Source organism: Canis aureus, chromosome 22 (genome assembly GCF_053574225.1).
Source record: "Canis aureus isolate CA01 chromosome 22, VMU_Caureus_v.1.0, whole genome shotgun sequence".
In the NCBI taxonomy this organism is placed as follows: Eukaryota; Metazoa; Chordata; class Mammalia; order Carnivora; family Canidae; genus Canis; species Canis aureus.
In genome coordinates, this window is record NC_135632.1 from 32,841,976 (window position 1) to 32,867,376 (window position 25,401).

The 25,401-nt window shown below is 41.1% G+C and overlaps 2 protein-coding genes across 10 annotated transcripts in view; one reads left to right on the forward strand and one right to left on the reverse strand.

The window, feature by feature from the left end:
- NKIRAS1 (NFKB inhibitor interacting Ras like 1) overlaps positions 1 to 20,506 on the reverse strand; it is a 32,523-nt gene extending 12,017 nt beyond the window's left edge. The window contains exons 1-5 of one of the 8 annotated variants that reach the window (XR_013361375.1): positions 19,278 to 20,506; positions 11,857 to 11,969; positions 10,228 to 10,754; positions 9,936 to 10,019; positions 7,852 to 9,632 (exon numbers count right to left, since the gene is read on the reverse strand). Coding sequence is in view for 7 of the 8 variants with exons in the window: in XM_077865389.1 (XP_077721515.1) it covers positions 9,954 to 10,019; positions 11,857 to 11,969; positions 19,278 to 19,719 (621 nt within the window). In the remaining variant the exon portion in view is untranslated. Of the gene's footprint in view, positions 1 to 3,580; positions 3,708 to 7,851; positions 9,633 to 9,935; positions 10,020 to 10,227; positions 10,755 to 11,856; positions 11,970 to 15,232; positions 15,368 to 16,998; positions 17,084 to 18,441; positions 18,582 to 19,277 lie in introns of those variants that run through there. The other 7 variants (XM_077865396.1, XM_077865393.1, XM_077865389.1 and 4 more) reach the window with 7 other exon arrangements.
- RPL15 (ribosomal protein L15) lies at positions 19,518 to 22,241 on the forward strand. Of its 2 annotated transcripts, none has more exons than XM_077865397.1 (4): positions 19,518 to 19,674; positions 20,328 to 20,510; positions 20,897 to 21,033; positions 21,885 to 22,241. In XM_077865397.1, the coding sequence occupies exons 2-4, from the start codon at positions 20,339 to 20,341 to the stop codon at positions 22,188 to 22,190; spliced, it is 615 nt and encodes a 204-aa protein (XP_077721523.1). In that variant the 5' UTR covers positions 19,518 to 19,674; positions 20,328 to 20,338; the 3' UTR covers positions 22,191 to 22,241. The 2 variants fall into 2 exon arrangements, with proteins under 2 accessions (XP_077721523.1, XP_077721524.1); XM_077865398.1 differs by having other exon boundaries at positions 19,657 to 19,798.
- Positions 22,242 to 25,401: the final 3,160 nt, after the last annotated feature.

Sequence of the window (25,401 nt, forward strand, 5' to 3'; positions counted from 1 at the left end):
AGGGCCCTTACCTCCATGCAAAGTTTAGAATTGGCTGCATGCTTTTATAAGCACAGTGGGCATTGCAATGCTAAGGTTGGTTGAAATATAACGAAGGGAACCGGCATGCCCCTGTGCTATACTGACATCTTAGCAGCATCAGCAATAGCCTGATCTGCTCCCATTTGAGACCTAGGAAAATGGTCTTGTAGTTCCACACACAAGACACATACATCATGCAATCCATCTGGTTTTAGACTGCCAAATTGATTATACTGGCCCTCTACCCATTAGTCAAGGTAAAAAGAACACTATAACTTGTATGGATACAGCCAGGGCTCAACTAAGCCCTTCTCTGTGAGAGCCAATCAAAATGCCACCATCCACGCCCTAGAAAAACTTAGTGTCATCTTCAGATATCCTCAAAGGATAGATTGTGATAGGGAAACACATTTCATTGGATGTGGTGCGAGGACATACATGGGTAGTTTCATTTACCCTTTAATCCAGGCCACCAGCCTAACTGGAAAGAAGAATGGCATTCTTAAAGCTCAACTCAGAGCTCTCTTACAGGCATCATAGTTGCACAGATAGATAACTCTTGCCAGAAGCCATACACTTGTTAAGTTCCACTGAGACCATCTGTGGCACCACCCCAAATGTGTGGTTAGGTACCAAAACCAGTATGCCAGGCAGACTGGGTGGCTCAGCAGTTAAGCACCACCTTCAGCCCAGGGCATGATCCTGGAGACCCAGGATCGAGTCCCCCGTCGGGCTCTCTGCAGGAAGCCTGCTTTTCCCTCTGCGTCTCTCATGAGTAGATAAAATCTTTAAAAACAAAACAAAACAAAACAAAAAAACCAGCATGCTTAGGACTATTGCCATCCAGAAAACGAGGCTGAGACCCTGGTTACTGAGTTAATAGCAGGCCAGGACAACTGTGGTTCCAGGCTCCTCAGCCCATCCTCTTGGGAGAAGGGATTAAACAGGATTAGAATAGTAACTTCCCCCAGAATAATAGGCTATTTCTTGCCAGAGTGAGGGCTAAGGTGGTCCCCATTGTTCTTGCTGGAGTTGGGGCCAACACATACACATTCCAGACAAGCATCCATGTTGAAAGGCATTATAGCTGCTTACCTAATGTGGTTGTTTGCACCACCTTTAATTTACATGTACAGACAGACATTTGGCCCCAGGGTAACATGTCTGGTATGTTGCAACTGCTCATGTACCTCAGGCCAGCTCTGTTCTCCTGACAAAGGTCAAAGGCACTACCGTCATCAATAGAGGGAGAGGATCTCCCCCAGAGAAGTACCTACTAAGCAATTTATTCTTTTATCCTTTAAGCCTGCTGCTTCTCTTGTTATGGTAAAGGAAACCCTTTCCTACAATGGACATGGATACATGTGGATGGTTTACAACAGGATTCATGCTGGATATGCGGTTTGCTCCCCTTTTGACAGGTCTCTGCTGCTATCTGTACTGCTGCTGTGGTTTATGCCTTCAACTTGAACACGGTATGGCAAAGGACCCTATTGCCAAGACCCGCTCTCTGATGGCTCAGGGACTACTGCAGAAGAGGTGGGGGCATGGGAGATTGTAAGAGCCAGATTTGAGGGGTGGAGTGTGTGAACCAAACTAACACCATCTTGGACAAATCCACCATGATGACTGCTCTGTGACCAGAAGCCTTCTTAAGCAGAGTTTCCCACCCCTGCCCCCACATTCCTTCTGTTTAACTTATTTTTTTTTAAGATTTTATGTATTTATTCACGAGAGACACAGAAAGAGAGGCAGAGACACACACAGGCAGAGGGAGAAGCAGGTTCCACACAGGGAACCCGATGCAGGCCTCAATTCTGGGACCACGGGATCATGCCCCGAGCCAAAGGCAGACGCTCAACCGCTGAGCCACCCAGGCATCCCTCCTTCTGTTTAATCATACCTTTAAGTAGACCCTTGGGTCATAACGTCCTTGATCTACTCTGGAGATACAGCTATGATTCTCAAACATTCCTTCCCAGGTGGTCTCCCAGCCTGTACTCCTCAGCCTCTATGGCTGTAGAAGCAGGTTTTTGTTTTGTTTTGTTTTGTTTTAAGATTTTATTTATTTATGAGAGACACAGAGAGATACAGAGACCTAGGCAGAGGGAGAAGCAGGCTCCCCATGGGGAGCCCCATGCAGGACTTCATCTGAGGACCCCAGGATCATGACCTGAGCCAAAGGCAGATACTCAACCACTGAGCCACCCAGGCATCCCTGTAAAAGCAGGTCTTATGGGAGGTGGGGTTGCAGACATCTACTTGTAGCTACCCAAGACACACTTCTGTCTGCAAGTCCCTTTTTAATAAACCATTTTTTGTCAAGCTTGACTTCTTGGCTTTTTGTTCCCCCAGTCTTTTGGCTCCTTCAGCATTTGGACATCACTTTGCATGTACCTCCCTTTCATACTGGTCTATTAAGTGTGCAATAGCATCAGGTCTAAAAAACATACATACCTGAATTAAAAAATATTTTACTGATAAAAAGTGCTAACCATCACTTGAGTTTTCAGGGAGTTGTAATCTTGCTGGTGGAGGGGACTGCTTCGCTGTTGATGCCTGCTGCCTGGTCGGGGTAGTGGCTACTGAAGGCTGGGGTAGCTAGGGCAGTTTCTTAAGACAGAACAATGTATACCACATCAAACGACTCTTCCTTTCACAAATAATTTCTCTGTAGCACATGATACTGTACAACAGCATTTTACCCACAGCAGAACTTCTTTCAAAAATTGGAGTCAATCTGGGGCAACTGGCTGGCTCAGTTGGTAAGGCATGCAATTCTTGATCTTAGGTTCATGAGTTCAAGCCCTTACACTGGGTATAGAGCTCACTTAAAAAAAAAAAAAAGAGAGAGAGAGAGAGAAAGAGAGAAGTTGGAGTTAATCCCCTCAAACCTTGCTGCCTTTTAAAAGTCTATTTTTTTTTTTTTTTAGTAATCTACACCCAACATGGGGCACAAACCCACAACCATGAGATCAAGAGTCACACTCTTCTAACTGAGCCAGCCAGGCACCTCCTTGCTGCTTTTATTAGTTCACTTTATGTGATACTCTAAATCCTTTGTTGTTATTTCAAGTCTTCACAACATTATTACAGAAGTAGATTCTATCTCAAGAAACTACTTTCTTGGGGTGCCTGGGTGGCTTGTGGTTGGGTGTGTCTGCCTTTGGCTCAGGTCGTAATCCTGGAGATCATGGTCCCACATCGGGCTCTCCACTGGGAGCCTGCTTCTCCCTCTGCCTGTGTCTCTGCCCCCCTCCCAGTCTCTCATGAATAAATAAATAAAATCTTTAAAACAAACTACTTTCTTGAGGCGCCTGCGTGGTTCAAGGACTGAATGTCTGTCTTTGGCTCTGGTCCTGATCCCAGGCTCCTGGGATCAAGTCCTGCATCAGGCTTCTGGCAGGGAGCCTGCTTCTCCCTCTGCCTGTGTCTCTGCCTCTCATTCTGTGTCTCTCATGAATAAATAAAATCTTAAAAAAAAGAAAAAGAAGCTACTTTCTTTGCTCATTCACAAGAAGCAAATTCTTATCTGTTAAAGTTGCATCATGAGAGGCACCTGGGTGGCTTAGTTGGTTAAGCATCTGTCTTCAGATCACGTCATAATCTCAGGTCCTGGGATCTGGCCCCAAGTGAGCTTCCTGCTCAACGGGGAATCTGCTTCTTCTTCTGCCGCTCCCTTGTCGTGTTCTCTCTCTCTTTCTCTCTCAAATGAATGAATAAGTCTTAAAAAAAAAATTTATCATGAGATTGTAGCAATTCAGCCACATCTTCAGGCTCACTCCACTTCTAGTTCTTTTGCTATTTCTACCACATCCGCTATTACTTTCCCCACTGATCTTGAACTGCTCAAAGGCATCCATGAGGGTTGGAATCAACTTCTTCCAAAATCTTGTTAATACTGACATTTTGACCTATTCCCATGAATTGTGAATGTTCTTAATGCCATCAAGAATGGTGCATTCTTTCCATAAGGTTTCAACTTACTCTGCCCAGATACATCAGAAGAATCATTATCTATGGCAGCTTTGGCCTTACAAAATGTATTTCTTAAATAGTAGGACTTGGAAGTCAAAATGACTCCTTGATCCGTGGGCTGCAGAATGGATTTTGTATTAGCAGGCATAAAAACATTAATCTTGGGATGCCTGGGTGGCTCAGCGGTTGGGTGTCTTTGGCTCAGGGCGTGATTCTGGTTCTGGGATCGAGTCCCTCTGTCTGTGTGTCTGCCTCTCTCTGTGTGTCTCTCATGAATAAATAAAATCTTTAAAACAAAAACAAAAACATTAATTTTGTTGTACATTTTCATCAGAGCTCTTGGGTAACCAGCTGTACTGTCAATGAATAATAATATTTTGAAAGGAATCTTTCTTTTCTGAGTAGTAGATTTCAACAGTGGACTTAAAATACTCAGTAAACCATGCTATCATCCAGGCTTTGTTTTCCCATTTACAGAGTACAGGCAGAGTAAATATAACATAATTCTTAAGGGCCCAAGGATTTTCAGAATGGTCAGTGAGCACTGGCTTCAACTTAAAAGCCCCAGCTGCATTAGCTCCTAACAAGAGAGTCAATTTGTCCTTTGAAACTTTGAAGCCAGGCACTGACTTCTTTTCTCTAGCTATAAAAAGTTCAAGATGGCATCTTCCTCCAACATAAGACTGCTTCAATTACATTGAAAAGCTGTTTAATGTCGCCACCTTCATTAGGTATCTTAGCTAGATCCTCTGGATATTTGCTGCAGCTTCTGCAACCACACTTGATACTTCCCTTTCCACTTTAATGTTATGGAAATAGATTCTTAAACTTCCTGAACCCACATCTGCTGGCTTCAAACTTTTCTTCAACTTCCTCACCTTTCCCAGCCTTCACAGAATTGAAAAGAGTTAGGGCCTTCCTCTGGATTAGGCTTTGGCTTAAGGGGATGTTGTGTGGCTGCTTTGATCACCTGTTCAGGCCACTAAAACCTTCTCCATATCAGCAATAAGGCTGTTTTGCTTTCTTTTCATTTGTGTGTTCACTGAAGCAGCACTTTTAATTTCCCTCAAGAACTTTTCTTTGCATTCACAATTTGGTTAACTGCTGCAAGAGATCTAGCTTTCAGCCTATCTTGCCTTCCAACATGGCTTCCTCACTAAGCTTAATCATTTCTAGCTTTTGATTTAAAAATGAGAGATGTGCAACTCTTCCATTCACTTGAACACTTAAAGGCTACCAGAGGGTTATTAAGTGGCCTAATTTCAATATTGCTGTGTCTCAGAGAATAGAGAAGTCTGAGGGGAGAATGAGAGATGGGGGAACAGTCTGTTGGTAAAGCAGTCAGAACTGACACAACATTTATCAGTTAAGCTCACTGTCTTATATGGGCATGGTTCACGATGTCCCAAAACAATTACAATAGTAATATCAAAGGCGACTGATCATTCATCAACATAACAAAAATAATAATGAAAAAGTGTGAACTACTGCAAAAATTACCAAAATGTGACACACAGACACAAAATGAGCAAACACTATTGGAAAAAATGGCACCAATAGACTTGCTCAACATAGGGTCACCACAAACCTTAAATCTGTAAAAAACACGGTATCAATAAAGCACAAAATGAGGTATGTGTGTATAAGTTTTTGAGAACTCTTATTATAGTTTTCCTAAACAACCTAAAATCTGTAAAACGATTTGTTAAAGGTACCCTACCTGAAATATCTGTAAGTATTAAATAAAATCTCCATAAAGCATTAGGTTGAAAGGAAATCAAGTAACAATAAACACACTGGAACATGAAAAACTAAAGAATTTCCTTTACCACCATAATTCTTTATTAAGGAATATATTCAATGTTTACTAAGGGAAAATTATTCATAAGTTTGAGTATATGTATCATCCTGTGGTAAATTAAGCTACCTTAAGGAAATTAAAGGTTATTCTATTAAGACAAACTTATTGGGCTTTGATTACAAAAAAAAGACTGTTGTCATGGTGGGATATTTTATCCACCAAAAGCCAGTCTGATTTTCCTTCACTACATCCCCTGCCCTTAAATGTTGATCTTTTGATATTTTATAACTTTATAGATCAACTAAAGCCATGATTCTTCCCACTACCCTCTAGATCTCTCCCACTCTATGCTGCTGAGCATCTACACCTCCCTCACACCAACAGAAGACTAAAGGTGCAATCTCTGGAAAGGGTGAAACAGAGTATGCTTGGGTTTGAGTTCCATAGTGAAAACAGGGGGCAGTTAAGTGACACACTCCTTCTACTCTCAAAATATTGGCAGCCGGGTCTTTAACCTTTAGGCAGAAGAATCTGGCAGTGAAAAAGGAAAATTCCTAAATATACTAATATCTAGGGTTCCTCCAACAAATGCCCCACCAGATCACTTTATAGTGAAGCTCCAAGTCATAAACCCTATTCTCACGCTTAGAGCTTTCAATTAGCTTTTTCGTTCTCCATTCTTAAGAAAAGATAACCAAGGAATACTAGATACTTGAGGAAATGAGAGACCAAAAATCAGAAAAGAGCACTTTAGAGGGAAAAGACTATGCAAAGAAAACAAAAACACTACCCAATATTTACTAAAAGGGGGATAAAGGGATCCCTGGGTGGCGCAGCGGTTTGGCGCCTGCCTTTGGCCCAGGGCGCGATCCTGGAGACCCGGGATCGAATCCCACATCAGGCTCCCGGTGCATGGAGCCTGCTTCTCCCTCTGCCTGTGTCTCTGCGCGCCTCTCTCTCTGTGACTATCATAAATAAATAAAAATTAAAAAAGAAAAAAGGGGGGGATAAAATAGGGTATCCATGAAATAACAAGTTACTAAGAAATGAAAACTCAATAGAAAGGCTGGAATATAAAGATGAAGAAAACTCAGTGAAACAAAATATAAGAGATAAAATAAGAAGAGAAATTTAAAAATTAGAGGACTCATCCAGAAGAGATCCAGAAAGAGAGAATAAGAACATAGAGAAGGGAAAGCCTCAAGAAAATAATTCAGAACTGAAGAGCACACATTTCCATATTGAAAGAGCCCACTGAGTACCCACTACCACAGATGAAAACTAATTTGATACACCACTGTGAAATTTCAGAACACTGGGGACAAAGAAAAGAGCCTGCAAAAGCTTCCATATCCAAAGCATCAAGAATCATAATGGCTCCTAGCTTCTCAAAAGCAACACTGGAAGCAAGAGAATCTGGTAAAATGGAAAAAACACATCCTCTATGAACCAGCAATTTCATTCCTACATATATAACCCAGAAACTGTCCACATATGGCTCAGTCCATTAAGCAGCTGACACTTGATTTTGGCTCAGGTCATGATATCAGTGTAGTGAGATCAAGCCCCATAGGTCGGCTCCACATACACTCAGCACAGAGTCTGCTTGTCCCTTTCCCCTCCCTCTCTGCCCCCTCCCCAACCCGCCTTGCATCCCTGTACCTGCACTCTCTCTCCATCTCTTTCTCAAATAAATAAAATGTTAAAAATAAATAAATTGTCCACATAATAGCTGGGCTAAATTAGTAAAAGACAGTTCATAATAGCATTATTTCTAATAGCCCAAACTGGAATTAATCAAAATGTTTATCAAAAAAGAGATAAATTGAGGTATACAATAGAATATATCCTAAGCCTTTATGAAAAATTAAACCGGGGATCCCTGGGTGGCACAGCAGTTTAGCGCCTGCCTTTGGCCCAGGGCGTGATCCTGGAGACCCGGGATCGAGTCCCACATCGGGCTCCCGGTGCATGGAGCCTGCTTCTCCCTCTGCCTATGTCTCTGCCTCTCTCTCTCTCTCTGTGTGTGACTATCATAAATAAATAAAAATAAAAAAAAAATTAAACCACAGCTATCTACAATACAAATGTATCTTACAAATATGATGTTAAGCAAAAGAAGCCAGAAACTGAAGAATTTATACAGTATGATTCCACTGACATAAGATCAATAACAGGCAAAAAATAAACTATATCATTCAGTGATACATACACAGATGGAAAAACTATATAAAGAAAAGAAGGGGGCAGCCTGGGTGGCTCCGTGGTCTAATGCCGCCTTCATCCCAGGGCCTGATCCTGGAGACCTGGGATCGAGTCCCACATCGGGCTCCCTGCATGGAGCCTGCTTCTCAGGTAAGTGGTGAGTTGTGATTGAGAGAAAAATATGAGCAACTACTGGAGTGCCTTCAATATTCTACTTTTTGACCTGTGTGGAGATTACACAAAGAAACGTTTTATTATTTTTTTAATAATGGAATGGTGGAAGATATGTTCTACCAAGAGGGCGTAAACCCAAAGATGACGAGACCTAAGAAATGGGACGCCTCAGGGGTGCCTGGGTGGTTTAGTTGGTTAGCATCTGGCTCTTGGTTTGGGAGCATGTCATGATCTCAGGATTGCTGCAGAGTCTAGCCCTATGTCAGATTTCTTGCTCATTGCAGAATCTGCTTGGGATTCTCTCTCTCCCTCTGCCCCTCCCCATCTCAAATAAATAAGTTAATTTAAAAACAAACAAACAAACAAACAAACAGGAATTCAAACGCAAGAAGAAAGGTAAAGAAAAGTTCCATGGTAATAGCTGTGTAACAGCCTAGATAAGAGGATCACTAATTCCTAGAAGGGTATCTCCAAGGGGAGGAAAAAAAAAAAAGATTATCTGATATAGCTGACTTTGTAAAAAACTGATAACCAAGTGTATATGGGGAAGAATTAGCAAAAGGTATAAATAAAACTAAAGAAATGACAAAGCAAATATTAAACTCCAGAAAAAAACAAAAGAAACAATCATATGTACAGTACATTGCTCAGCTGAGAATATTTACATGCACCAACAGTTCTTAAAGTGAGGTCTAAAGATCCCTCGATTTCTCCTTTCAAAGAATCCATGTTGGCAAAAGTATTTTCATAATAATCAAAAATATCTGTCTTTTCCACTTGGGCTGACATTTGCACTGATGATACAAAAGCAATGGTGGGTAAAACTGCTAGTGCTTTAGTACAAATCAAGGCAGAGCATCAACTGTATTTATTAGTAGTTGTATTCTTCACCATCTCATACTGCAAGTTTGGGGGAAAAATGTCATTTTGAGTTAAGAATGTCCTTGATGAAACAATAAAAATTACTGATTTCATTAAATCTCAATCTTTGAGTATACATACTTACATTTTAAAAAATATTCTACATGATTAATGGGAAGTATGCAAATATTCTACATAATGAATTGTGATAGTTGGAGGAAAAGCTCTTGTGTTTGAGTTGCAAACTAGTTTTTTTTTTTTTTTTTTTTACAGGAATGACAGGAAACTGTTATTGGGATATTTGATAGATGTTTTCTCAAAACGAATAAAGGGAGCCTATCGTTTTCAAGGAATATAATCAGTAGTATTTGTTGTCAATGATAAAATTTGAGCTTTCAAGTGAAAATGAGAATTGTTTTTGTTTTTTTTTTTAAAGATTTTATTTATTCATAGAGACAGAGAGAGAGAGGCAGAGACACAGGCAGAGGGAGAAGCAGGCATCATACAGAGAGCCCGACGTGGGACTCGATCCAGGTTCTCCAGGATCACGCCCCGGGCTGCAGGTGGCGCTAAACTGCTGCGCCACGGAGGGCTGCCCTGAAAATGAGAATTGTATCCATTACCATGAACTTGACATTTTCCCAATACGGATGACTGGTGATGATATTAGTAAATGTGATTTGGAAGATCTGCTTATTACCAGAGCCAGTATTTTTCAAATGACCAATTTATGATGTTTAAAAACAACTGTTGGATAAAAATTCCACTTATAGTTCAAGATAGACCAATGAGATTTTATTGTAATGAAGTAGGAAAAGTTCACTGACGTGGTTTCCAATAAGCTTTAAGTAACCATCACTTGTTGGGTTTTAGTGAAATAGCAAAGAATATTCACAATTACCTGGAAAGGCTATTAACATACTCCTATTTCTTCCAACAATTTATCTGACTGAGACCAGGTTTTCTTCATAGATTTCAACTAAAAAAATATACCATAATTGATTAAATACAAAAGCAAGTAGATATGATAATCCAGCTACCTTCTAAGTAAGCTGCATATTAGATTTTTCAAAAAAATGTCAATCAATGCTCATTCTCACTAAATCTTTTGAAAATATTAAAAATTTTATCTGACCATGTGATAAGTTTATTATTTTAATAAATGAATATTTTTAAAAATTTCTTACTTTTAATTTCTAACAAAGTACAAATATTGAATGAGGGATCCCTGGGTGGCGCAGCGGTTTGGCGCCTGCCTTTGGCCCAGGGCGCGATCCTGGAGACCCGGGATCGAATCCCACGTCGGGCTCCCGGTGCATGGAGCCTGCTTCTCCCTCTGCCTGTGTCTCTGCCTCTCTCTCTCTCTCTCTCTCTCTCTGTGTGACTATCATAAATAAATAAAAATTAAAAAAAAATATATTAAAAAAATATATTGAATGATAAAGCCTACATAAACAAAACCTGTTTGAGGTTATAAGAGGATAAAGGATTTTTTCCCCTAGACATAATTTATTTTTGCATAGGCATAAATTAGAATTGAGAAGTAAAAAAATTAGGAATCAATAATGCAGGGGCACCTGGGTGGCTCAGTCAGTTAAGCATTCAATTCTTGATTTTGGCTCAAGTCATGATCCCAGGGTTGTGAGATGGAGCCCCGTCTGGAACCTGCTTAAGATTCTCTCTCCCCATCTCCTTTTGCCCCTTCCCTCCATCTCTAAAAGAAAAAAAAAAAAAATCAATATTGCAGAATTTGTAACAAGAGGGATTCTGAAACCAAAAATTTGAGAACTGCAGGCATCAGTATCATAATAAGAACTAAATATGGATTTAACCAAAATTGCTAAATATTATTTTGGGAAGGTGGAAGAAAAGTAGAGCTCATCAAGGTGGCTAATAAAAGTAAGACAGAAACATCCCCTGAGCTACTTGCCAACGATAAATACTTTGAAGATCATGGTTCTACTCATCTAACACCTCATTTCATTCTAACCTATAATGTCTGTCTTACTAAACGATGATCTCCTTAAAGCTGGAGATGTGTTCTTCTTCACTTCTGTACCCTTGCAGGCCTCATTACAGTCTGTACCATACAGCAAGTATTTACTAATTATTTAACTCAATGAATGAAAAAATGAATGAAATAATCCAATTCACAAAATTAGGTCATATTAGAGCAAATAATGGTTTCTTCCATTTATAAAACTTTTTAAAAAGATTTTATTTATTTGAGAGAGAGAAGAGAGCGTGTGCTCACCATGGGTGTGAGAGAGCATAAGCTGGAGGAGGGGCAGAGGGAGAGGGAGAAGCAGACACCCCGCTGAGCAGGGAGCCAGATGTGGGGCTCCATCCCAGGACCCCAGGATCATGACCTGAGCCAAAGGTAGACACTTAACTAAGCCACTCAGGCACCCTCATTTTTAAAACTTAAATAGCAATATTGGAAAGTCATGTTCCAAACTTGAATGAGATCGTCATTCAGGGCATATTTAAATTAGTGATTCTGTGACTCTGAGACCACTATTATGTAAATACACAAGAACACACACACACACACACACACACACACACACACACACGTTTTCCTGCTTGTTGTAACTTACAGCAAATACTGTTGAATTTCAAGAACAAAGATTTTTTTTTTCTCTCCCCTATTCCTCACTGCCCCCTCTCCTTTCAATCTTTGTTGACTTCTTCGACCCTTTAGTCCTTTTGGATTACACGTCAGTTTTGTGTACCATCATCACCCATCTTTAGGTTAGCATGACCAATGAGCAGTTCCCAGAACCTATAGAGAAACTAGAGAAAAATAATCTTACCAATAGTATGATTCCCATAAAGGAGCTGCTCCAAAATTGCTGTCTTCCCCACAGATAACAAGCCACAGACCACAACTTTGCAGCCCTTTCCCATCTTCTGTCAGGATAGATCACTGTAAAGAGAACAAAAGATCTGTGAAACTGTATACTGTTCGAATCAACTTCTTTCTTTCTATAAACCATACACACACAGGAGAAAATTTCAAAAATAAAAAGGGATATATACAATAAGACATATCCTTCCAAATCCCATTCCTAGTCTCCTATTTGCTCCTTAAAGCAATAGTATTAACAGTTTCTTATGCATTTTTGCAGAGGTAATCTAGGTAAATGTAAGAACACATGTAGATATAAATACATGTTTTTCTTTCAAAACAAAAGAAGCATTTTATACAAAGAATATTTCAACCCTAATTAAGTCTACAGGAATCTGAATCAAATACTAGGTGAAACCAATCCTTGAAAGACACTGCCTGCTATTTACCTGGAAAAAAATCAAACACTTAAGCAAAAAATTTAAAGAGGCACAAAGATAAAAATTCAGAGAATGTACATGATTTTTTAGAGGAACATTAATGCTATTATTGCCATGAGGCTTTTCTCAGGAGAGTGAAAAACTGGATTTCAGTCTCCACATGGGCTCTCTGTCATACTTCTTTTTGAGTCATTCTTCTTCTTCTTCTTCTTCTTCTTAAGATTTTATTTGATAGAGAGAGAGCACAAGCAAGGGGGGGTGGGCAGGAGAGGGAGAAGCAGACTCCCTGCTGAGGGGCTGGATTCCTGAGGCTGGGATCAGGAAGTGAGCGGAGTCATACTCCTTAATGCTAGAAAAATTGCTTATCCTAACACATCCAAGGAAGAGCACAATAGGGTAACATTCTCTCTAATTTTCCCTGAAGCTTTTATTTTCCAGAAGTCAAGGTACCAAAAGCCAGAGCAGAAAGGGAAAAAAGCTCACTGAATACAAAAGAATAACCTGATAAGAGACTTTAAATTTCTATACTGTCTTTTGCCATCTCCATCACCTTATTTCCCTCAATTCTCTTCTTAGAAGTGTAGAATATGCAATAACTCTGACTAAAAGGGATGTTACAACTCCTTGAAGTCAGAAAATACTACACCAAGAAAGTTCAGAGGCACTTGGGTGGCTTAGTTAAGTGTCTGCCAGGTGATGATACTTCCCTCCTGGGAAGGAGCCCTACATTGGGGACCCCACTCAGTGGGGAGTCTGCTTCTTCCTCTTCCTCTCCCTCTGCCCCTAACCCTGCTCATGCTCTCTCTCTCAAATAAATAAATAAATAAATAAATAAATAAATAAATAAATAAAATATTTTTAAAAATTCAGATAAGCATTCAAAGGGCTGCCACATACCTTTCTGTGTATGCATGTGTTTTTACATCTGTACTGGATGTTTTAACCAACACTAAAAATATTAAGCAACAAACTTTCCATAACTCTATTTCCTCAAAGTCTATAATATTTATTTATTTTACAGAGAGAGACAGAGACAGAGCACGCAAGTACACAAGCCAAGGTGGGAGGGGCAGAGAATCTATTTTTAAGTTTTCTTTTTCTTTTTCTTTTTTTTTTAAGATTTATTTATTTTAGAGAAAGAGCATTGGGAGGGAGAGGGAGAGAGAATCTCAAGCAGACTCTGTGCTGAGTGCAGCCCAACACAGGGCCCCATGCAGGGCTTGATCAGCATGACCCTGAGATCAGACCCAAGGTGAAACCAAGAGACACTTAACTAAGCCACTCACGCACCTCAAGTCTATAATATTTTATGACCCCAAATCAGCCCAAACACTAATCTGCTAACAGAAAAAATTTTACTGCTACCATTATTGTAGCAAAGTAATAACACAGTGCTGATTTCCAGAGCAATACGCTATGTTTTACCAGTAAAGAAATAATCATCATTTATGTAACGCAGCCATTATTTCGTGGTGGTATACCTAAGATCCTTCCAAATCTTCCCTACAGTATTTATCACTTATTTCTAGGAGAACTACTTCTCTTAAGGGACACACACACACATATATTTAAGTAATCTCTATGCCTAATGTGGGACTCAAACTCATGACCTGAGATTAGGGGTCACATGCTCTACCACCTGATCCAGCCAGGAGCGTCTCCTTTTTAAAATATATTTTCAACACAACTGCAATAGAAAAATTCTCAGCCTGTATTTGTAAGGAGAGAGCTTTGTGTCACACTGATCGTCTATGGTGTGATATCTCCTATGTCAGCAACTTTGGACTATTTTGTTTTTTTTAAGATTTTACTTATTTATGAGAAACACAGAGAGAGAAGCAGAGACATAGGCAGAGGGAGAAGCAGGCTCCTTGTGGGGAGCCCAATGCAGGACTCAATCCCAGAACCCCAGGATCCCACCCTGAGCTGAACGCAGACACTCAACCATTGAGCCACGCAGGCATCCCACTATGGACTATTTTAAAAGGTTTTCTACATCTGAATTTATGATTAATCTAGTGTCATCTCATTTATCATAGGATTCTACTCTTTTTGCATATTGTGGTCTCCTGTAACTTTATGATATCATTGAATCTTTCTTTCAAAGGGTTTTTTTAATGATAGTTAAAATTTAAAGGAAGTAGCCACTTAACCACATGCCATCAACGAAGAGGATGAAAAAGAAATCTGTCAGAGAATAAGAAAAATGTTGGCAGCACAGAACAATTCTATTGTCAGAAAAGGTTGCTACTGGAATCTAAATTCTAATTTTTCTATTGATTTTTCCCTTCCTCTAAAAATGGATTAGTCCCAGTGGAATTTCTTTTTTTTTTTTTTTTAATTCATGATAGACAGAGAGAGAGAGGCAGAGACACAGGCAGAGGGAGAAGCAGGCTCCATGCCGGGAGCCCGACGCGGGACTCGATCCCGGGACTCCAGGATCACGCCCCGGGCCAAAGGCAGGCGCCAAACCACTGAGCCACCCACGGATCCCTTGGAATTTCTCAATACCAATACTTACCTTCTCTCCTCTTCCTGTTCAATCAAAAAATGTCCCTTTACCATACATTACACATTATATCAATCTTCAAATAAACACAAGTGCTTTAAAAGGGCAGGTACACGTTGTAGTTAAAAGAAAAAACACCCCAATTATTAATAACAATAGACACTCCCCCCCAATAAAAGGGAGGCAAATATGATTTCTGGGGACTGCAGCAAACTGGGAAAATGCTGAAACCAATAGAATCCTGAGAAATCCAGAAATCAAATATTCCAGTCTTGGAAGTGGTCTCAATATATTTGCTTTAAAAGTGGCATTCTACAATTGCACTTTGATCACTCACTAATATTAGGATTAGCAGATGAAGTGTCTTAAAAGTATACATTACTTTGGGATACCTGGGTGGCTCCTGTATTTGAGTGTCTGCCTTTGGCTCAGATCGTGATTCTGGAGTCCTGGGATCAAGTCTGGCATCAGGCTCCCCCGAGGGAGCCTGCTTCTCCCTCTGCCTATGTCTCTGCCTCTGTATCTCTCTCATAAATAAATAAGCAAAACCTTTAAAAAATATATACATTACTTTGAATGTATGTGTGTATATAAATAAACTGGGAGAGTTGTTTCAGTATCCAGAGAATCTCCATCAAGGCAAATAGTAAAAATAACTGAATAGAAGTTACTCAAACACTAGGTAAGGATTTGAAGGTATTTTACAAGAAGCAAGATGAAACAGAATAATCCGTGTTAAATATTTTATACCATCAAAAACAAAAGGAAGATAAAAGGATAAATGTAGTTAATCCAAGCATAATCCAAGCATAACTGAAACATTCTAGGTTTTTAGCTGTCTTCAATAATACTACCTAAAGCTGAAGATTAGCAACCTGCTAATTAAAGTATGAATTTAAAAAAAAATTCATATCTAATGTTTTTTTGTAGGCTCCACACCCAGCATGCAGCCCAATCTGGGGCTTGAACTCATAACCTGGAGATCAAGATCTGGGCTGAAGGGTTAGATACTTAAGTGACTGAGCCACCCAGGGACCCCAGATACTATCGAATGTAAAGTACTAGTTACAACTACTTGGTACAGTCCCCACCCTAAGTAACTGCTGGACAATAAAATTCAATCTGTGACCTATTAATCCTCATCTGATATAAATGACTTGAGAATATACTTAACAGGCAAAAATCCAATGCAGTCTTAACTGCATATTGCTTTGCTTTCCAGGCTAATCAATAATGTTTCTAGAGAATCCATTTCTGTGGAAAACACTGAGCTTGGTAAATAAATAATCCCTTTAAAGAGTTATCAGAAACAGCTGCCCAAAGCTGTCAGTACTTCTGTTTTTCTAAGGAAATTATTCTACTTTTATAAGTAAAACACAACTTTAATGCTACCAAAACAATATTAATACCGAAACACTTAACGCCATAGAGAGATGTCATAGATCATATTATGAAGCCTCACATGAAGAAAATTTCTACACTGTGTATTTATTATTTATGCAAACATCAGGTACTGGGTATAACACTTTTACTTATCCATTTATAAAAAATTTATATAAACATTTTAAAAGTTTTGCAAACAGTATTGCACATAATATAATGAGCAGATTCCAGCTTACCATTATTTTCTAATTTTTAATTTTTTTACTTTTTAATAAATCTTATCTTATTTTTACCATTCTTTTATTCATTAAGTATTTACTAACGTCTTACCATAATGCCAGGCATAAGGGACAAACTAGGGAGCAAAACCAGAAATGATACCTGCCCTCAGAAATCTCAGAATCAATTGGAAATACCAATCCAAATCTTGCAAAACTCCTGAGAAACTGCAAATTGCAAATGAAGACACAAAACTGCAAAAACTAATTAGGAAATTAGCAGCGATTATTCACAGTGCCAGAACTCCTTTCCAAGTGATTCATCCAACTTTTTAATTTTTTTTTTTTAAAGTAATCTCTATGTCCAACATGGGGCTCAAACTCATGACCCTGAGATCAGGAGTTGCATGCTTTACGACTGAGCCCACCAGGCACCCCTTTTTAATTTCTTTTAATTAATACTTTTTTTTATAGCCAATCATCTTTGACTCCTTTTTCTCACACCCCCACATCTGATCCATCAGTAAATCCTCCACCTTTGAAACATATCCACTTACCATCTCCACCACTAATGAAGTAGTCACAGGCACTATCTTCTCTCACCTGGTCTCTCAAAGATGTCTTCATGATAATCCTCAAAACCTGGGAGTATTTTATTTCACACAGTAAAGGAATTTAGCAGCTGTGATTAAATTAGGACCCTTGAGATGGGGAGACTATCCTGGATTATCTGGGTAAACCCAACGTAATTACACGTGTTTTTATAAGAGGAAAAGAAGTGTGTCAGAAAGAGAAACAGATGTGGAGATGCTATACTGCTGGCTCTGAAAATGAAGGAGGGGTAAGGGGCCAAAGAAGTGGCCTCTAAAAGCTGGAAAAAGCAGGGGCGACTTGGTGGCTCAGTTGGTTAAGCAACTGACTTGGTTTTGGCTCAGGACATGGTCTCAGAGTGGTGGGGCTGGCCCCTCAGCATGGAGTCCACCTGTCCCTCTCCTTTGCTCCTCCCCCTGCTCTTGTGCCTCTCTCCCGCCCTCCCTCAAATAAATAATTATATCTTTAAGCAAGGGGAATGGCAGGCAGGAGAGGAAGAAGCAGGCTCCCCACGGTGGAGTAGGGAGCCCAATGCCAGACTTGATCCAAGGACCCTGTGACCTGAGCTGAAGGTAAATGCTTAACCAACCAGGCCACTCAAGCACCCCAAATAAATAAAATCTTAAAAAAAAAAAAAGTTGGAAAAAGCAAGCAAATGGATTCTCTTCTAGTTTCACTAAAAGGAACACAACAGTCTGATTTTAGCCTACAGATTTCTGACCTGTGTAAGACAACAAATTTGGTTATTTTCTGCCGTGATTAGCAAAAAACTAATACAACCTCCTACTCTCTCTGCTTCAACTTTTCCCCTTCTTTTGGCATCAAAACTGCAATCCAAATAATCCTTTAGAAACTAAGTCACCCTTCTGCTTAAAACCTTTCAAAAGTTTTTGATCTCAGGCAGTGTGAAACCCCAAAGTCCTCCCTAAAAACCTGATGTCATCTGTTAGTTTCCCTTAAGAGTTGATTCCTATCACACTGCCTCCTTGTAAGTTCTGTACGAATCCAGGCATACTCCAGCTTGACTGAAATCAGTCCCCAAATCTCCAAGGCTCACATCCTTGGGGTTTTTCTCTCAAATATTCTTTCTCAAGAAGACTAACCCTGGAATATTCCATCCAAAATTTTGATCCTTCCCCCACCTTAACCCTCGCTGTCTCTTCCTTTCCCTAATGTTCGTCTTTGGTACTTTTTACCTAATATATATCTTACTTATGTTTATTGCCCATTTCCAAGAAAGCTAGAATTTCTGCATTCACTATTGCTGCATCCCCAGGGGTTGGGACACTACCTGGCAGGGAGGAGGCATTTCATAAATATTTGCTGAATGAATCAACGATCCATGTGAGGACTCCTGGAATGGTAAAGCTACGATTTATGAAGAAGGGGGTGGGGGTGGGGGAGAACACCTGGGTGGCTCAGTGGTTGAGCGGCTGCCTTTGGCTCAGGGCGTGATCCCGCAGTTCCTGGATCTAGTCCTGCACAGGGCTCCCCACCGGGGTTTGTGTCTCTGCTTCTCTCTTGTCTCTCAGGAATAACTAAATAAAATCTTTAAATAAATGAATAAGTAAATAAATAAGACATCAAGGGAAAAATAACCCAAACCGGTAATAAGTTAGAAGCTAGAACTACATGACTGCATCAAAAATGAAAATATCCTGGAGACGCAAAAACAAACAAACAAAAAAAAAAAACAAAAACAAAACCAAAAACAAAACAAAACAAAAAACCGGTAAACTATTTTTCAATAAAGAGCGCCACACACAACGCCAGCATTTTCTTGGCTTTTCTTCTCGAAATACTCGTACCTGCCAACCAAGTCTTGGCACAAAAATATTTTGCCTTTCTAAAAAAAAAAAAAAAAAAAAATTGGTTCTGACGTAGCAAATCTAGAAGTCGGTACGCAGCAAAGGCACGGAAACGAAAAGGCGCCGAGCCGCCCGCGCTCGCGGCCCCGGCGCCCCGGTTCCCCACCCTCCGACCCTCCTCTGGGGCAAAATCCCCCGGAACCGGGGCCTGCGGGGGTGAAGTCCGGGGCGGGCGCTCGCCCCACCGCGAAGCCCTGGCAGCGCGAACGTCCTGTCTGGCGGCCGGGGCAGCGCCACGAGGGTCTGTCAGAGCGCGTCGGGGTCCCGGCTACCGGGCGAAGGGGGACGGGGAGCGCCGCCCCGGGGAAGCCGCTGCGGCTCCTCAGGTAAGGAGCCTGCGGTGCACGAAGCGGCGCCCGGTCCCTCAAGACACACACCTGTACACCCGCTCCGCAGGCTCCAAAGACAGCGGCGCTGTGGCAGAGCGATTCCACCCCGGCTTCGGCCCCCTGAGCCCCGCCCCCGACCGGCCTCCTCCCGGCTGCAGGACGGCCTTGGACGCTCGCCCGCCGCCGCCTCCCGAGGACTGCCGCCCTCTCGGCCGCCCCAGCCTCTCAAACTCAAATCCTGAGGATCGCGGGGCGGGATAAGAGGGGAGGCTGCGCCCAATCCCGGCCGAGCTCCGCCCACCGCGGGCTGCACCGAACTACATGTCCCATGAGGCTGTGGGAGCCGCAGCCTTCCACCGGAAAGAGGCTCGCCGCTGTGGGGGAGGAGCCCAAAAAGGATTGTGGGAGAAGGGCTCTTTCCTTTCCGTCTGGCGGCAGCCATCAGGTAGGCTGTGTGTTGGTAGAATTCGCTGCTCCATCCGCCGCTCATCGGTCTTTGCCTCAGCCATCCAGACTCGGGGACCCTGTGTCCTCGGAGCTCCTCCTGCCACCTGTGCGGCGCGAGTTCGGTCAGGATGCGGGGCTGCGCGGGCGTGCGGAGGCGGCCCCCGGGCGGGCTGGGGCGGTGATGTGATGGCGGCGCGAATTCGAGCGGGGCCGGGAGCGTGAAGGAAAGGAAGCCTGAGGCTGAGGGACGGAAGGCCGGGCCAAGAGGGTCCTAAAGCGAGCGAGGCCTGTGGGTTGAGTGGAGTAAGGGCTTTTTCCTCGAGAGTCCTCCTTCAGGGGCAGCGGCTACAGTACCTTCCCTAGGGCATCAGCGAGGTCTCTTTGCAGGCCAGGGCCTTGGGGACGCCGCCCGCTGCATTCAGCAGCCTCCCCGCCCCCATGCCCATCTAGCGCCATCCGTTCGTCCCACAGAAATGTACCGAGTCCCTGCGCTGGGGTCGCAGAGGTGACAGCCGTGCTCCTAGGGCGCAGCTATCCCCTGCAGTTCGCGAAGAGCCATTTTCAGTCTCCGGTTTCCTTATGGCGGGTGGGGAACTAAGATGGACGGACGCGGTCGTCTCATTTTAAATGCATGGTGTTTTTTGTCTCCAGGGTAGGCCGAGATGGGTGCGTACAAGTACATCCAGGAGCTATGGAGGAAGAAGCAGTCCGACGTCATGCGCTTTCTTCTCCGGGTGCGCTGCTGGCAGTACCGCCAGCTCTCTGCGCTCCACAGGGCCCCCCGCCCAACCCGGCCCGATAAAGCGCGCAGACTGGGCTACAAGGCCAAGCAAGGTGAGTGGTCTCTGCATGGATCAGATGATGTTCCTCGGGGAATGTTAGGAAGCTGGTAATTAGGTGTACTGTGGCCCCAATGTCTTCTTTCACTTAAGGTGTTGGTAGAAACTGTCTTCAGCTAGCAACGCACAGAAATTCTTGACCGATAAACACTGAACACAATTGTCTATAAAGTACCAAAGACGTTCTGCGTTACAAGTCTGTAGGAATCGGACTAAAGCAAAATAAATTGTAGAGTGGGAATGAGAAATTATTCTCCGTGTGTACTTCGAGAAACACTGGAATGGGTTTATTTTTAGAGTAAGTCTTAAATGGATATTTGTTTTACCTTCAGATATTTATTATTTGGCTTATATAAGACCACTGTCGATTTGTTTGTATAGGTTATGTCATATATCGGATTCGTGTGCGTCGTGGTGGCCGCAAACGCCCAGTTCCTAAGGGTGCTACCTATGGCAAGCCTGTCCATCATGGTGTTAACCAGCTAAAGTTTGCCCGAAGCCTTCAGTCTGTTGCAGAGGTAAGTGATTTTTCAGTAGCAGTTGTATCAGTCACCTGGAGGTAGTGGAGAAGGATTTGAGCAACTTTTCTTTTTTTTTGAGCACCTTTTCTAATTATTAACTTGTACGTAGGTGAACCCTGTTGTGTTTGTGATTTTTACTGAGCTGTCTTAGTAAAGCATTGCTGTCGGTCTTAGTCTTTGTTACTAATCTGTCTCTGTATAATGGAAAGTTTTATGATTAATGTGGACCTTGGAACCTAAGCTTTTGAAGGGCAGTAAACTTGGTCTTGAGAGCACATCTCCCCTGGATGCACAGAAGCTGTGCATATGGCTGATTTTCTATATTTGGTTGTAAGTTGTCTTTCTGCATTAAATGAAGCTGTGCTCTGTCTGCCCCAGAGGTTGACAAGCAAGGGTTTGTTACCTTCTGTAAGCTAAAAATGTTTTGTTTTTAAAAGAAAAGGCAAAGATGACTTAAACTAGAGACTTGTGGCTTGCAAAGCCTAAAATAATGTGCTAAATATTAGGGTTCTGTATGAAAGGTTTGTTGATCCCTCAACTGTGTTAGGGAAAGACTAAGTTCCTCAATTTTAATAGAAATTAGCATTCGTGCCTTAGTCACGGGGGGGGGGGGGGGGGGGGGTGATAGTAGCAATGGTTTCAAGTTATAGAATGTTTTGTGTGTTACTTCAGTAAGTCTTAACTGTATTTGGGGTCCTAACCCCTGGGTAAATCTTTAGTAAATATTCAAGCAGTTAGTGAACAGCCTTGTTTCTCGCCTAGTGTGGTAAATTAAAGGGAATTCCTACTTCCTAACTTCCTACTGTGGGAAATGGGAGGCTGACCTTGGGCCTTTTTTCCTGTTCTAGGAGCGAGCTGGACGCCACTGCGGAGCTCTGAGAGTCTTGAATTCTTATTGGGTTGGTGAAGATTCCACATACAAATTCTTTGAGGTTATCCTCATTGATCCATTCCATAAAGCTATCAGAAGAAATCCTGACACCCAGTGGATCACCAAACCAGTCCACAAACACAGGGAGATGCGAGGGCTGACCTCTGCAGGCCGCAAGAGTCGTGGCCTTGGGAAGGGTCACAAGTTCCACCACACTATTGGTGGTTCTCGCCGTGCGGCATGGAGAAGGCGCAATACTCTCCAGCTCCACCGTTACCGCTAATATAAGTAATGTTTGTAAAATTCTTACCTAATAAACAATTTAGGACAGTCATGTCTGCTTAAAAGTGTTCTTTAATTTGTCTGTTAAAATTAGTTGTCTGCAGATTGTCCCATGAATGCATTGTCAAATTATGAAAAGTGCAATAATGTTTGAAGACTATAAGTGATGGTGTATCTTGTTTCTAATAAGATAAACGCTTTTGTCTTTGCTTTATCTTATTAGGGAGTTTATATGTCAGTGTTTAAAATGCTGTTTGGTATAATAGGTGTAAAATAAATTCTGTAAAAGTGGAATGCAGAAGCTAGCCATGTAGATTTGTTGGTGCATGTAATGAAACCTACAGCTTCATGGGGTGCTGAGATGCTCTGGTTTACTCTCAAATGGCCGTTTTTAGGGGTTTGGTAAGAACAACCTTTTTAAACTGGATTTTGCTTAGAAATGTGAAAAAATATACTAATCTTTAATCGTGATCGTACGCAGAACAGTGTTAAATAGGAAACACATTTTTAGATTGAATCCAGTGTTCCAATTATGTAACTGCTGCTTTGGAAAGAATGCCACCATTTTTAAAAAATTGAACAAACCTGTTGTAAGAAGGTTTTCTTAAAAATGAAAATAATCCTGCACAATGGAAGCAAAATTGCATGGGTTTCCTCCACAGTACCATTGAAATCCACATAAAAAGTGGAGGCTCCTGGTTTTATCCCACAACTTAATGTAGAATACCGAATTTCATACTAAGCAGTCAGTTAATGGTATTTACTCTGGTCTATATGAAAACTGATGGAAATTGAACATTAGGCAAATAAGACTTTACCTTAAGGTTTGTAAGCTAGTAACTAATGCTAGAATTGAGAAAATGGTGACCATCAGCCTTTCAATTGTGAAGATAAAGTTAACTTTGATCAGAATTTTAAATACTTTATCCCTGGTCTTTATCCACTAGACACCTTAGAGGAAAAAGGGTTGGCTTTAAAAGTACATCATTACTCATTCCAAGTACTAATTCTCTGGGTCAACCCACTTGTCCAATTCCCTTAGGCTATTGAGAAAGTCTCCTAGTTGGTGTCAATATGTCAGTTTCCATTCTGATCCTTACATGTGTTCTCCACAGTTAACTTTTCTCATCCTTATTCAGACCCCTCAAAATACTTGCCATTGCATAAACTTGCCAGCCCAGTTGTGCCCACCTTGATGTAAGTAAGATATACCACCACATTGTTTCCATTCTGTCTTCCAGTAGATGAGGTTTCTGTTTCCCAGAGTGAATTTGAGGAAACAAAGGAGAGGAATTGCCCCAGTTCTAAGTTTGCTGGCTTAATCCATCTAATTGCTGGTTTCCTTGAAGCAGTTTTTATATTTTTTTTTCAGGAGTCTTAGGCGTAGTTAAATGATTTCCAGAAAACAGGCTCAAAACCTTGAGACCTAAATTCCTTTCCACTCAAAAAGAGATCCTAAACCATATATTTTGTGTGTAGAGTTTGTTCAACTAAAGGAATAAATGTTTATTAAACTAAAATGGACCTGTTATTTCTTGTCATCTAGTACTAATAAGCAAACCAAATACCCTAACGAAAAAATTGTAATGGCAGAAACAGCTACTTTGAGAGGAAATAAAATACGGTACTTAGTCTTGAGAATTTTTTTCTCTTGGTTCTTTGGTTCTTGCATGAACTAGAAAAACCCCTTAAAAATTTTTTTTTCAAACAACGCTAATTTGGGAAGAAGAGGGGGAGGGATCAGGATAAACATTACTGTTCCTTCTCCAGAAAGGACTTGCTTCTATTCTTGCTACCCTATAGTTTTCTCTCCCTACTGGAGCTATTTAAGTGTGGTCATTCCAGTGCTGGAAGCTGAAGTCTTAGCTTGTATGATCCTTAGACTTCCCACAACTGAACTCTATGTCCTGCTGCTGTCCTCATTTAATACTGCAGCTTCCTTGCTAATTTTCAGACAAGCCAAGCACTCCTAATGCCTTTATGAGGAGAAGACTCCAGGTATTAGATGTCCCTTAAGAGGCTTTCCCTGACAATCCAACAAGCCATTCCTGTTTGCTTTAGTATTTCTAGGTCAATGTGATTAAAACGTACCAAATCAATTACAATTTTCTTTAGAAATAGAGCAGTTGGTTTCTCACACCCCACAAGTGTAAGTTTTAACTTTTTCTCTGATAAGCACACAGACCTAAAGATGAAGCAACTTCCTCAAGGTCATAAAGTGGCTGAATTCATACTCCCAATAAAATGAAGTCGAAATTTTGACTAATAAATTGACATGGCTAAAAATTCAAAAAGTACAACTAAAGTTTAAAGTAAGTCTCCCCCTTCGGTTCCCCTTCTGGAGGCAATCAATCTGATCAGTTTTTTTTTTTTTTTCCATCAGGAGATTTATTTGATACATGTACAAATAACACATACTTCCCTCTTTTACCCGAATGTTGAAATGTTGATTTTTTTTTTCATTTAGTTACATATCTCAGAGGCTATCTCAGCCTAACTGCATGGTATTCCATCATATGGACACATAATTTGATGTGACCCCTTCTCATGAACATTTAAGATTATTTACAATCTGGTTGCTTTTAAAAAATTGTTTTGCATATATCTGTTTGTAGGATAAATTCCTAGAAGTAGAATGGCAGTTAAAAACTATGTTGGTAGAGAAATTCTGCTCTGCCAGTCTGATAGGAAAAATGGTATTCTTACCTAGTTTCATTTTTGCAGAGGCAAAGCCATGTGCACACCATAGCCTTTTTTTTTTTTTTCTGGACACATGCCAAAACTATTTTCCTAATTCTTTGTACATTTTAGGTAGGAGTTTTATGACATTCTTGCCAGCAGAATGAACACAAATGATATATTGCTTCCTCCAAGACAATCAAGGGTTAGTATGCCAGTGGAGGCCAATGATCCAGGTAGCATAGCTACAAGATGAATGAAAGCTGCTCAATCCCTATCAGACTGGGCAAGTAAGAAAATTTTGTGTTAAGCTGCTGTATTAGTTGTGTTCATTCTTATGGCAGCCTAGCCTAGCTTGACCCTAATTCAATAAGTAAAGTTGAGCATCATTTATATGTTTAAGAGTCTTAGGTTTGCTTTACAGTGACCTTTCATTATAATCTTTTGTCCATTTTTCTATCAGAATCCATACTCCTAAGCAGCATGTTATATTAAATAGAGGGTGGCTGCTAGCTCATTACTACTAACCATTT